Source organism: Poecile atricapillus, chromosome 2, assembly GCF_030490865.1.
Source record: "Poecile atricapillus isolate bPoeAtr1 chromosome 2, bPoeAtr1.hap1, whole genome shotgun sequence".
In the NCBI taxonomy this organism is placed as follows: Eukaryota; Metazoa; Chordata; class Aves; order Passeriformes; family Paridae; genus Poecile; species Poecile atricapillus.
The window spans coordinates 66,881,936-66,895,629 of record NC_081250.1 but is presented as its reverse complement, the minus strand read 5'-3'; the positions used below and the strand labels follow the sequence as shown (position 1 = coordinate 66,895,629).

Genomic DNA, 13,694 nt, shown 5'->3' with positions numbered 1-13,694 from the left:
ACCCCACAAGTCAATGCAACACCCTTGTAGAGAATACATCCTTTCCACCACAACCTTGAGCTACCTTGATCCGCAGGGAGGGAATTTCCAGCATTATCGCCTTCTGCACGGCCAGAATCTTCCCCGTTTCATTGATCCGCGCAGTCACAAAGAAATGAAAGGAGGCTTGCTCCAGCAGGTCACTCATGTACTCACTTGATTTGATCACAATGTCAAAAGAGCTGGCTGAGGAGAGACACAGGAAAGAAAAAAGGCATCTGAAGCAATCTAATCACCAACTGCTCCTCCCATCATGGCCAGTGTCAATTACATGAGTGCCTTGGAAAAAAGGTGGCTTATGAGCCAAAGAATGGCTTTGATTTTTTTTTCCCCAAAACTAACTTAATTTTTTTACTACACCATTTCCCCTCTAATTTTTCCCTCTTTCCATTTAGGCTGTGAGCATCCAGGGGCAAGGGCTGGGTTTGTGCACAGCCCCTGCCCAGTACCCCCAGCAAGGTCCAGGTCACTGTTGAAGGTTTCTGGTGCTACCACAAAATAAATGAGAAGGAAGGATGGAAATACATATCTACTGGGAACAAAACTCCAAACCAGCTTTTGAGTGACATTCCTGTAAATGTTTGCTCTTTTAATTTACTCCTGTTCTTTCTTTGCCTCTCTTCCTGGCACAAGGGTGCCACGAGAGCATCAGCTGAAGGCTGTAAGCATGTGCAGGCTACATGGGAGATCACCTACTCTCCAGAACATGGCTGGATATCTGCCTTTGTTCTACACTGGACTTGTCTGCAAAATTTAGTAAGAATGTTTTCCTGTCACCAGTATTCCCTCCAGAGGGCTTCACGTGCTTTCTGACAATAATTATTGGAGGGAACAAGTCCCTGTAGGCTAGACAGTTGACAAGCAGGGAATCATTAATTTTAACTATATTGAACTGCAATTCCCAGGCCAACAATGGTGTGAGAATGTGATGCAGAGAATCAGACCTGCTAACTAACTGACCAGGCAAAATATATAGACCTGGAGCTCTTCTCTCTATAAACATTCATTATAACCCTGGTAAACACATCAAGATCTCCCATCTGTTACCTATGATGATTACTGTTATCTGTTATTTGTATTGTATTTGTGACATGACATACTCTGTAAACACTGAGATAATTGAACATGGGTAAATGACATTCATCCCTTTTCGCTCTTTTGATCCGCTCACATCAAAACCAGTTCCTTGATTTGGTTTCAAAGCTATTCCCTTGGTGGCCACCTGACCTGGATTTACTAAGCCAGCCTTAAATTTACTTGATGTGCTCCTCCTGCTCCCTCCCTCTCACTCTTTATCTTGTGCAAAAGAATTTCCCATAATACCTTTAACTGTAAATTATGAATCAGGCAAGGTATTTCTCATCTGAGAAGTAAATAAGTAAATAAATTAGTTATAAACCTGGAGAAATTTACTTTACTATGGAAGAAAAGACAAACTTCTGTTTAAATTTAATCATTGCAGGGGAAAAAAAAGAAGAATAGAGTTCCATTGCCTTAGCACTGGTTGTGCTGATAAGTTGTCAGTACCACTTACTGTAACTGGGAAAGCCAAGGGAGACACAACACTGAGTTGCCTTACAGTTTTTCAAAAAAATAGAGAAAACTAAATATATCTCAGTATGTACAAGAGCACCTTTGAAGGCACTGGAAGGTTTAAGCTATTCAAATCCTCAAAGATGTTTTCAACCCACACAATTTCTTTAATCATTATTCTGAGAATTATTCATTCATTTCCTGTTTGAAAACTTAGTTTGCCTCATGCTTTCAGTATTTTGGGCAGGAAGAATGCCTTTAACACATCTGTTTAGCCTTGTAATTTTTTGTTGCACATATACATACACACATATATACACATACACTTCTTGCCCTGAACAAAGCCTACAAATCCTGCTTGGGTGCCTCAGAAGGTACCTTCCCATTACATCCCGGACAGATTGTTCTCATGCACTTGCAGATAATCACACTACCTTCCTTCACACTGCCCACCTGCTCAGATACTATTCCTGATTCCACATCTACTTCTTCCCAAGGAAAAGGTGAAAGAATTCATGCTCAAATTTCATGTATCACCTTCAGAAATTGTGTAATTTATGAGGAGTTTTTGTCCAGCTGCAGAACAGAGTGCCCCACAAGTTGATGACCATAGCTCAGATGTAAGCAAATTCCCACCTTGAAAAGTGGTAATAACTTTAAAAATGTCTCATTGGACAGAAGCAGTGATAGGGACATACTCTTGGTACACATACATAAAAATCCATGTTCTGTTCTTTCAGGTGCCTCTCCCCAGTCTGCACTCTTTCACCATTGCTCAATTCGGAGTTTTCAGCACTATTTCAAGAAGCCTTTTTCTTAGCTTTTACTTAACTTAGAAAAAAATGAATTATTGTTTAAACATCTATTAATTTCATTTCTTGCAGAAAGGGGCCAGGTGATCCTCAAAGCACTGCAGAAGCTGTATTTTAGGTAGTAATACCCTACACAGACCTTTGGTACAAGAGCAGACATAAACAAGTCCTGGAACCATTCACAAATCACAGCCAGAAAATGTAGCAGGCACTTCTCCTACAAGATGACTGAATTTTCCCCCATCAAAGAAGTGGCACAGAATTTAGACCAAGACTATTGAAACTGATTTTTTTTACTGTACCTATTCAAGTCTCCAAAAGTTTTGCAGTGTTTAAGATTATTTAGTAACTGATTTAGTCACTAGAAACCCTCACACTGTGCTTTGAGAGCATGTATTGGAACAACCTAATGTGCATTTCCAGGCCCCTTGCAAATTATCCACAGAGTTAGAAAGAATCAGCAAGCAGCTTTCAAGTCCTTTGGTGCCCCTGCCCAGCTGACAAATGTCCCTGCTCTATCATGGCACATTCTCATTTCATATAAACTTTTTTGATCACTGTAAATATGAAATCCTGAACTGCACAGTCCTCCAAAGACAGATATTCACTTGAATCTACTCAGAACTTGTCAGCTTCTACCAGGTAAGACAGAAAACGCACCTTTTTGTCTCTGTACATGACACCCTGTGGAACCAGAACTTCCCCTTCACTTGCTGAAATGCTGCTAGGAAAATTAAGGAATTCAAAGGAAAAACAATATCTTGCAGCTTAATACCTGTACTCCTTTGATTTCTTTTGTACTAAAGAAGAAAAATTAATTCCCAGACATGAAGCTTAGTGTAAAAGAGCATTATGCAGGAAGAAACAGCCTGAAGAAAACAGCCTCAACTTTAAATGACCCTGGTATCCAGCCCAGGGTAGGGAGTGGATCCTTCTGATACCCAATAGAGTATCCTAGCCCTAGCTACTAGAATTGGCTCTATCCATGGTGACAGTAAATAACAGAAAACAGTTAATTTTCTAGCAATTAATAACACAGAAAACAGCTACGCAAGTCTTACATGAAGAGGGTTCCAGTTTTACACTGAAAGAGTGCTTCTTGAATTCACTTTTTGTGACTCCTGTATAAAACACTGTGTTGCCTGAAAGGTAGGTAGTTGCCGTGTAGGAGTTGCGACTTTTGTTCCTGAAAGTTATAGTGACTTTAAAATCGTGGCCAAGGACTGCCTTTTGTGCCTGGAAGTCCATGTCAACATCTGTCTGTGGCTGGTACGTGGTATCTTGGATACTTTGCTTTTTAACACCATACATCACAGCAGTCTCAAGAGCCAGTCTCTCCTCATCTGAGCCTAGGAATGAATGAAAACCAGATTTAGAAAAGAAACAGAAGTGCAGCGTTAGCCCACCTACCAGTCATAAGTGTGTGCCTTCCACAGTTCGTAGTAGCCAAAATGAATGGATGATGACAGTGAACCTTCCTGGGGTGACACTAGCAGTGGGAGAACTTCACAGCTACCAACGGGGCTGGTGTTAAAGCCATATCAGACAAACTGAGGTAGCTGAATTCCTATCAATACAGCTTCACTGGTTTGCTCTCTGTGAACATCTGGCCTGAATAAGAAATGTCTAAACATCCATACAGAAAGCCTTGAATTTTTTTGAATTATTTGAGTTGCTCCATGACTAGCCTTTATTTTTACTACAATTTACTTAATCAAAAGCATTTTAGAGTAGCAAAGTTTGTGTTTTGTTTATGCCTTATGATCAAAACACCTACAGTGTTTTTGAGATGGAGTTACATATACAGAATTCCAGAGGGCATTTTGGCAACTTTTAATGAAGCTCCCTCAGTGGACAGATTGTCCAGGGTCTGACTGAGGTAAGTCTACATCCATATGGTCCCAGCTCATTCCAGTTTACCTTCTCGGAACTTGTACTCCTCAGTAATGTCCATCATTCCATCACCTCCAACTTCCTTGGTCACAATCAACTGCCCAATACGGGTTGTGTCAACGTTTTCTACCACTTGAGTTCCATTTTTCTCCATTCTTGTGTAAAAAATGTCACCATTCACCTATGGAATTAAATGAAAGAAGATTGAGATATATGGAGGTAGAGAAAGGAAGAGAAGTCAGCCTATCTCCCCCAAAATAATGACACATTGACTTAAATCCCACTAATTACTCGTATCGACACTTCATGTTTAAAATCATGTCATATGCTGAGATGCATTTCACTATTCACAGCTCCAGAATGACAGAGAGTGTAAAGTTTGCAAGGCTACAGAGAGGTCATTCAAATTTGGGGAGCACTACTACACATTTTTTGTACCAAGTAAACCTTTAGAAATAGAGAGATCAATGTTTAATAGCTAAAATATCTTCATTCTTTTCTGTCCTAAGCCATTCACAATTCAATTAGAGAGGAACTTGTCCTGAAGCATTTCAATTCTGGGCATGCCTCCTCTGGTGATGCAAGAGGTTAAAACTCCAGACCAGGCCCTCTATCTCCTTATTGAGATATTTCCCTCTCAGATCTGTCATTCAAATCACCCATGTGAGATCTCCATGACCCACAGCAGCCCAAAGGAATGTGGTGAGCAAAGAGAATGAGCGGCTAGAGCTAGTAACACATTTACCACTAGCTAGAGCTAGTGACCCATTCAGCATAGCTGAATCTTGGAAGGAAAAATGACCACAACCTGAAGTTTCAATGAAGTCAGAGGAGCTTTTTCTTATTATTACATTGGGAGCAGAGATGAGAGAAATCTCTGTCATTCATTAGTGCCATATCACACCTGCTGGCATGTCAAAATATAATGATGAGATTGTTCTGTGACGTGAACTATACGTGAAGTAACTTCTCAGTCCATAGATTGAAGTGGAGCCCTATCTTCTGTCTCACTGATATCATTCATTGCAGGAAAAATTTTCACATATGTACCTCAGCATAGACAAAAGGAGCATCAAATTGGAAACAAACGTGACCATGTTTAATGGCTTGAACTGAGGCTGGACCACACCTGTACATACCTATGGAGAGAAGAGAGACAAAGTGAGGGACTAAATAAATTAAAAGTATGCAAAAATATTGTGTTTTCTCAAAGAAAAAGAATTCTTGGGGTTTGACAAAATCTCCTAATAGTTTACAGGAACTCCTGACCAAGAAACAAAAAGCTTAATTTTGTTACCAGCCCTGCAGATAACACAGACTCGAGTCTGAAATAACCTGGTGGTTTGGTACCTTTAATGGCACTATAACATCCACTGCAAGTCTCAAGTGCTTGAAATACAGTTACAGCTGGTTTTGGTTAAAACAGATAATTTTGGGACAACTCAGGTACACCACAGGCTGACAAAGATCTCGCTAAAAATTTAAGAAGATTGTATTTTAAGGGCTGGGAAATTAAGGACTGGAAAGAAAGAGCAATGACTCTTTTGACTCTCCTGCCTACTGCCTGATCATGTAGCTTAGTTAGGGCTGCATAAAGGAGAACCAATTTGATCGGGTGCCTGTATAGGTACTCTGAAACATGAGAAGCCATCTTTGGCAACAGGATCACATCTCTTCTGGATCAAGCAGGACTCATGCAGGATTTTGTGTCTCAGGGCATCATGAGCAGTGTTATAATAAGGATAGATTTATTTTAGTGTTCAAAACAAATCAGGAGAAGGCCCTGAGGTGAGGGTGGTTATTTGGGTCAAGAAGTTATTTGGGCCATATGATGTCAGGTGCCACTGGCTCAGCTATCATCAACTCATTGTTTGAAACAGAGGTCCCAAATATTAGAAAGTGAGCTAAGGAGGACTTCAAGAAGTATTACCATCACTGGTTTCTTGAGGTGTCCCATCAACAACCTGCCATCCTCCAAAACCAATGGGAAGGTCAGGTCTGGTCATCCAAGCTTCGTTCCAGCAATGATAATTCCTTTGACAAGAGATGGGACCAGTATATTAAATTCTTGGAAAGAAACACACAGACCAAAACAAATCCTGTGTATTTACGTCCTGGCATTGCTTCAATAGCACCATTTGCCAATTCAGGGATAAAAAAGTTTACTTTTCTAAGAGAACAGATTTTTAAGTCTATAAGTTTGGTACCTATCTGTTAAAACCCAAAAGCCACAATCCTTCATTGTAGTTTCTTGACTGGAAGTCAAGAAGCTTTTTGGATTGTTCTAATGTGTTCTGAGTGTAAATGTCTCAGAAAATATGCCAGTGTTTGGAGATTGCTGGGGTATGTGAAAAGCTACACAAACAAGAATCCCTTTCCAGCCAGACACCTCCACTTCAATCTGCCTGCTAAAGCAAACTTTGAATCTTCAAGCCAATGAAACATGGTCTGCTTTATAATTATTCAGACTGAAGCTTTGGCATCTCTTGTGAAGAGATTTGGGATCAACTCTGCAATGTACAATGTGTAGTTTTATTTTCGTGGCTCAAAACAAGCATGCTTTGCTGGCTTCCACGTTGATCGAGAAAAAGACCCTGCACAGCCTTTATAAAACTATCTTCCCTGAGGATTCTTTGTAAGTTGTCCCCCATGTATCATGCCAATGCATGGTGTCAGAGCTCCTAAAGCATGCTTTTCATAAAACCCCCCTACAACCACTGTGGGCCAACTTGCATCTTTAAGGACCAGGACAATGACCTGAAAAATAAAATTCTGAGAGTGATTCATCTAGGCTCTCAGGGTTAAAATGCTCTCACCTGGCTGGATGCTCAGGAGAATTAAAAAAAACAGCACAGCACCATCACAGTCTGCCCTGGGTGTTTCAAAGATGAGAAGAAAAGATGGACGGATGTTGTAACTTCCTGCAATGCTACTGACACTCAAGGGAGAGTACCAGCAAGAAAAAAAGATAATCTGGAAAGAGGGTCTTGCAGTAAAGCCTGAAAAGTGTTTGAATTTCATTACTGCAAAAAATAAAAGAAGGAAAGAGTAGAGAAAGCAGCAATTTTCCTTGCAAATTATACATATCCTACAGCAGATCTGAATAAAATTACATCTGTGTAGCTGCTGATATAGCCTCTAGTACACGCAATGATATTAGCAACCAAAATGGGGATTGTTAAACTCTGACCATATTAATAATAGGTGAAAACTAGCTATGAAGCAGTCAGAAGGATCTGAAGCTTGTCTAACAAGACATTTCAAAGTGGAAATGAAAGCTTGGATCAGGGTAAAACTTGTCAGTTAGGAGAGTTAATGAAGCAGCACTACAGAAAAAGGAATTATTCAAGGAAAATGACGCACACTCAGAGAATTTTTTATGCTGCTGAGGGTAGTCAGTGCTGAATCATGCTCACGGAACTTTGCTGAGGGCTACCCGAGAATGGGGACACACTTCATGGAAGGTGGGTATTTGCAAACTGCTGTGCCAACATATGAGAAAGACAATCCCTGCCCTGAAGCCTTCACTGGCTCACCTTGAATCAAAGTCAGATGTGTCACTGGCTTTACATTCTGCGAAAGAAGAATCTGAAGAGCAGGCAAAAGGAAAAGATGGAAAAAACAAGCTGGGAGAGGGGGTAGCAGGGTGGAAAATGGCAGATCTACTTCAGTTCTTTAATCGGGTAACAAAGTTTTTCTATATTTTGTCCTGTATTTGTCTTAGAGACAGGACCTTTCTTTCTATTGGCTTCTATTGGTGCAGTGCTGGACACAACAGGATGGCAATCTCTTCAGGTCTGCTGCCATGCAAATAACAAATACACATAAGGATATAAAATCTGAGTGGACAGAAAGACACTGCTTATAGAGCAGTGAGCATTAAGGGAAGGAGGATGAGGGGAACATTTGCCTTTCCAATGGTAGCAGAAACTTCCCTATACAAGTGAGCATAGCTGAGGAGCTGATTCCGTGGCCTTCATTTGTTGAACTGATTCTATAATTCTTGTATTCTGCAGCAAGCCTGAGACATTAAAGAAAGCAAGAATGGCAGTAGAGATCAATGTAGTGACCATTAAATATTTACAGAGATAATTACGGATAGACTAAACAAAGCAATGGGGAAATTAATAAAAAATGACCAGGTGGGTTTTATGCCTGGAAGACAATTCAAGAACAGTAGTTTGTATTGCTTATGGGACAGGCACATGCTGGAAGCAGCTGCTGCCCTTTTATGAGCTAACAAGTTCAGGCATTGAGGTCGACAGGGACTGCTAGGGTCAGCCACTGACAACATTGTTGAAAAATTAGAGCCAAGTGATCTGGGAGTAAATATGAAAGCAGAGGTCTCAGAAGGGCATTCTCCACAGCCCATGTCTCCTGGACATGGATGAACTCCCATGGGATTGGGTGACAATTTCTGCTGAGATGCTGCTAGTGATCTGCTTGGACCTCACAGTAGGAGTGAGTCTTGATTCCCATCCAAGACAAATATTCTTTAAGTGTCTTTATATAATCATTAAGAAAGACAAGGAGAACAGACAGTACTGATGGTCCCAAATCCGGCCAGATTTATAAAAATAACTTTTTGCAAAGTCTGTGTAATTTTGTATATGTGTTTTGTTAGTGGTGGTGTTCTTTCCTATCCTGAGGGAGAAGACAATCTTTAATAAAAATAAATAAATGTCAGATAACATTCAGAGGGAGCCCCACACTCAGAGATTGATTGGACTAAAAATCCTGGCTCCAAGAATCCCTGAAGTCTGAGAGTATTTAAGACCTGAACACAGATCAGCTCCAGCAATGCAAGGCTAGAGTACAATATAAATGATATATTAATGAAGAAAAAGAGCTTTGCTTCCAGTTTGCAAGAGATTATAAATAAAAGTGAGAAATGCATTTAAAAAAATCATTATAAATACCTTGAGCTTGTCCTCTTAAAAAAAGAAATAATAGAGACATTAAAAATAAAATCAGGGTTAAGACACAAGTCATTAGAAGTCAGCATGTGGGCTACCAAGGAGTGTTACAGAGTAATGAAAAGAAAGGACACAGAGGAGAAATGAAAAGAGGTGTATATATTAAGTCATGCCCAAAGGGTTATGTGCACCATGTACTAATAAATGCACTGGGAGGATAAAAGGATGAACAAGGCTGTTTAAAAAGCTATCAAATTAAGGAAAAGCAATGTAGGATGGAAGGGTGAAATGCTGGTGTAAAATTGCATATGGATTTCATTGGGACTAGGATGATTTTGGATGATCTGACCCTGTCCCTAAAGAATGAAGGAGAAAAGAGATTAAATTGAGAAGTCTTGTGAAACAGATGGGAAGAATAGAGGCAGGGAAGTAAAAGGAAGTGTCATAAGTTGGTGGGATGTATTTCATAGATCAGGGTAGAAGGAAAGAAGGAATGAGACAAGGAAAATTGTAGAGCATAGCAATGATCCATTACTGGGTGTGTATAAATGGAGTGCTGAGGTGCCCAGCCACTGGCTCTTGTTTCACATCTTTTATAGGCATATGAGGTTTCAGAAGACTTCTCCTTTACAGCTCTCTGTGCCATAAAAGGACCAGCCCCATGAGACATGCTGAGGTCCCTCTGTCTCACAGACAACAATCAAAACTGCCCAAGAATACTAACAGGAGGCAACAAGACAAATAGCAGGACCACAGCTCTGGATCTCAGGAGAACACACTTTAACATGTTTAAGGTTCTGCTTGGAAGAATCCCACAGGAGGCAGTTCTGAGTAGATGGATGCACAAGAGCTGGTTGTTTTTCAAGTCGCTTCCTCCAGACTTAAGAATGGTCCATCCTTGTGTGCAGGAAATCAACCAAAAGTGGCACAAGTCCACAATTAAATGTAAAATAAAAAAAAGGTGCTTAAGAAAGAGGGGGGAGTGTAGACAGGTGACCAGAAGGAAAACAAAGTCACTGTCTGAGCAAGCCAGCACAGGTACAGGAAAGCCAGAACAGAGCAAACCAAGTATGTCAAGGGATATGAAGGGCAGCAACAAACACAAGCAGGTGTCAGAAGGAAGTCTATGGAATGTGGCTCTGCTGTTGAGCACAGCAGGCAATCTGGTGACAAAGGATTAGGAGAAGGCATTTAATGTCTTCTTTACCCTGGTGTTTACTGCTATTATTTGCCCTCAGGAATTACAGCCCATGAGACTGGGGTGGAGGTTTGGAATAATGAAAACTAGACAACTAACAAGATAGAGAATGGTTAAACAAACTGAACACACACAAGTCCAATGGATCTGATGGAAAATATGAGGTAATCTCATAAAAAATGCTGAGGGAGCTTGCCAATGTCACTGTAAGACCACTCATATCTATCTTCAAAAGATCATGGTAATTGGAGGAAGTTCCTGTGGACTGGAGGAAATTAAATATTGTTCTATTCTTCAAGAGAGAGGAGTATCCAGGGAGAGACAGACTTGTCACTTCCCTTTGATCTCTAGGAAGGTACAGAGCAAGTTCTTCTGGAAAACATTTCCAAACATATTAAGAACTGGGTGATTGGCAGTAGTCAGCATGGATTTACAATCAGCCAGCTGTGCCTGACAAACCTGAGAGCCTTTTCTTATGAAACAAGTGACTGAAAGGAAAAAGGGGAGACCAGTGCATGGGGTTGGTCCTTTTGACTTTGGTGGCGTCTCCCAGAACATCCTCACAGACAAACCTTTGAAGTACAGACTAGACAAATGGACAGCATTTGATATATTGAAAGAAGATATATTGAAAACTGGCTGAATTGCTGGGATCAGAGGGTTTTAATCAGTAGTGAACATCACCCCAGCTGGAGCTCAGTCATTAGTTGTGTACCCCAGGGGTCAATACTGGGTCTGACACTGTTGAACATCTTCATTAATGACCAGGATTATGAGACCCACTGTACCCTCAGCAAGTCTGCTGATAAAGAAAACTGGAAGGAATGGCTGATACAAGACTGTAAACAAGGAGAAACTAGGGCAGCTGGGACTGTTTAGTCTGAAGATGGGAAGGCTGAGTAGGATCTTATCTGTGTGTATAAATTCCTGGTTAGGGAGTTAAGGGAAAGAAGACAGAGCCAGACTCTTCTCAGTAGCCCAAGGACAGGACAACAATGGGCACATACTGAAACACAGAAAAATCTGTCTGAAGATCAGGAAACACTTTTCTTACTGTGAAAATGGTTGAGCACAGGCACAAGTTTCCCAGAGAAGTTGTGGGTTGCCTATCCTTGGAGATACTCAAAGCCCAACTTGACACAAACCTGAGCGACCTGTTCTAGCTGACAGTGCTTTGAGCAGGAGGGTTGGGTGACTTCCAAGGGTCCCTTCTAGTTTCAACTACTCTGTTTTGCTGTGACACAAGTGTCACATGTAAATGAACCTGCTTTCCCCTTAGATTTTCTCTTGATTATGGAAATCACATAAAAGATGTCACAGCGATAGGTTCAGTCTATTCCTCCACCACATAGTGGGTTTATTACAGTTTTAATACAAAGACTTCCAGAGATTAAGTTATTAATGAAACATACTGATGAGCTGCTATGCTAATGAGTTGGAGATATCATTGACACAAGTCTGGTATATTAACATTGAATAGGACAAGTATCTCCTGGATATAGGAATGTAGAGGTCACATTCATTCCTTCACTCTGAGGAGGAGAGGCTTGAGGGCCAATATCCCACACAGAGCATATAATCAATATATGCTACACTTCTCCTGTCAGACAGAAGACAGAGAGAATGAAGAGCCAGTTAGAGGACTGCCTTCTTAAAAAGAATGTATAAATGCCTCCTCTTAGCCCAGGGAGTTTTCTTTTTATAAATATGGTGACAGCATTTCAGTATCTTTTATGATACCTTGACTTTTTTTTTTTTCACCTGAGTTGGGTTGATTTTGGAAAACACCTCTTTGCAACAATGACTGTGTGCACACAATGTAAAACCAGTCTACAAATATGGAAACCGGGCACAAGCAGATCAAGAAGGGTGTTTTTCCATAGATATTGAGGTACCCCTTGGAGCCTGGCTCCAGAAGGATGGAAGCGCCCAACCTACCCCCTTGTTTTTATTTAGAAAAAGCTGGTCCTGAGGAGAACAAGCCCGTTCCAACTCTCCAGTGTGCTTAAATGAGCACTGTATGGTAACATTAATAGCAGGATTCCCCCAGACGTTGACTGTTTACACAACAAAGTTTCATATTAGTCAGCCTACTAACAATCCGTTCATTCTGTTTCACATAAGCCAGCAGTTTTCTTCAATGCACAGAGAAATAAACACAATACAGTCATTGCCATCATGGTCTTTACTACTTTTATCATTGGCACATTAAAGTCATTTTCCAGGAGGACTCACCAGACAGAATCTTTTGTAAGTTTGGTGTCCACTTTTCCTTCGTCATCCAAAAAGAAGTCCAACCGTAAATTGGCATTGTTATCATGGGCAGAAGAATAGTTGGTAATGAGTCTTGCAGGTATTCCCAAGCATCTCAGAACTGTGGAAAAGACAGAAGTGTGATGAGAAGGACAAATATGATGACTGCATTCACGGATGACAGGATGAGACGACAGAAACATTAATAACTAGAATAAAACGGGAAAACAGTCAAATCAACCCAAATAATTCCTCCTATCTTTTTTTATATTGCACATGCTAAATATTTCATTTGGTCCTAATTATGAGCATTAAAGACAAGTATTAGTACACAGGTTATAACTGAAGCAGCTGATTACCAATAGTTTTAAAGCAGCTTTGCATAGTGACCACATCACAGGTCAAATCTGGGTGCAATGGGTAAGCTGCATGACCAATGTGATTTAAATGTGATACAAAGATAAAGAAGTTCAAGCTTGCAAGAGATACATGATATATTAGGTGTCTTACTATAAGTGACTCAGGAGAATTATGAGACTATGCTAAAAAGAAAATTAATAGGAATTATCTCCTTTTGATTGACTTGGAGTTTTCCTGTTTGATGTCTGCTGTCAGAAGGGATCCAGAGAAGAGAAAGAATAAAGAAGAAATTATTGCTAACAATGGGGAAAAGCTGCATTATTTGCAATTGAAATGACAAGGTTTGAAAATCTGAATAAAATGCATTATATAATTCATCTTGCTTGCTAAGTAACAGCATTTTGGAGTCAACAGTCCCTTCCAATAAAAGACCTTAAAAGGAGGATCAAAAAAAAAAAGCCCTAACTCTCACACCATCACAACAAAGCACTGATGACACTTCTTACCATTTTCTAAGTGGTAAATTTAAGAGATGAGGAAAAACTGTGGAAATGCTACAGCTATGTCCATAGTCTGCAAGAGTGCATCAGTAGGCTTCTGTGTTTGTTGTGTACCCTGGCAGATAAACAGGCATGAAGCATCTCCCCTGGCTAGGGGAATGGGTCTGTGGGGCGAGACATCATCTCAGCT

At 40.4% G+C, this 13,694-nt stretch overlaps 1 protein-coding gene across 2 annotated transcripts in view; it reads right to left on the bottom strand.

Annotated features, from left to right (window-relative positions):
* F13A1 (coagulation factor XIII A chain) overlaps positions 1 to 13,694 on the bottom strand; it is a 57,844-nt gene that overhangs the window by 8,002 nt on the left and 36,148 nt on the right. For both annotated transcript variants that reach the window (XM_058833069.1, XM_058833070.1), the window contains exons 8-13: positions 12,627 to 12,765; positions 6,208 to 6,311; positions 5,328 to 5,416; positions 4,305 to 4,458; positions 3,446 to 3,733; positions 65 to 225 (exon numbers count right to left, since the gene is read on the bottom strand). In XM_058833069.1, coding sequence (XP_058689052.1) covers positions 65 to 225; positions 3,446 to 3,733; positions 4,305 to 4,458; positions 5,328 to 5,416; positions 6,208 to 6,311; positions 12,627 to 12,765 — 935 coding nt within the window. The remainder of the gene's footprint in view (positions 1 to 64; positions 226 to 3,445; positions 3,734 to 4,304; positions 4,459 to 5,327; positions 5,417 to 6,207; positions 6,312 to 12,626; positions 12,766 to 13,694) is intronic.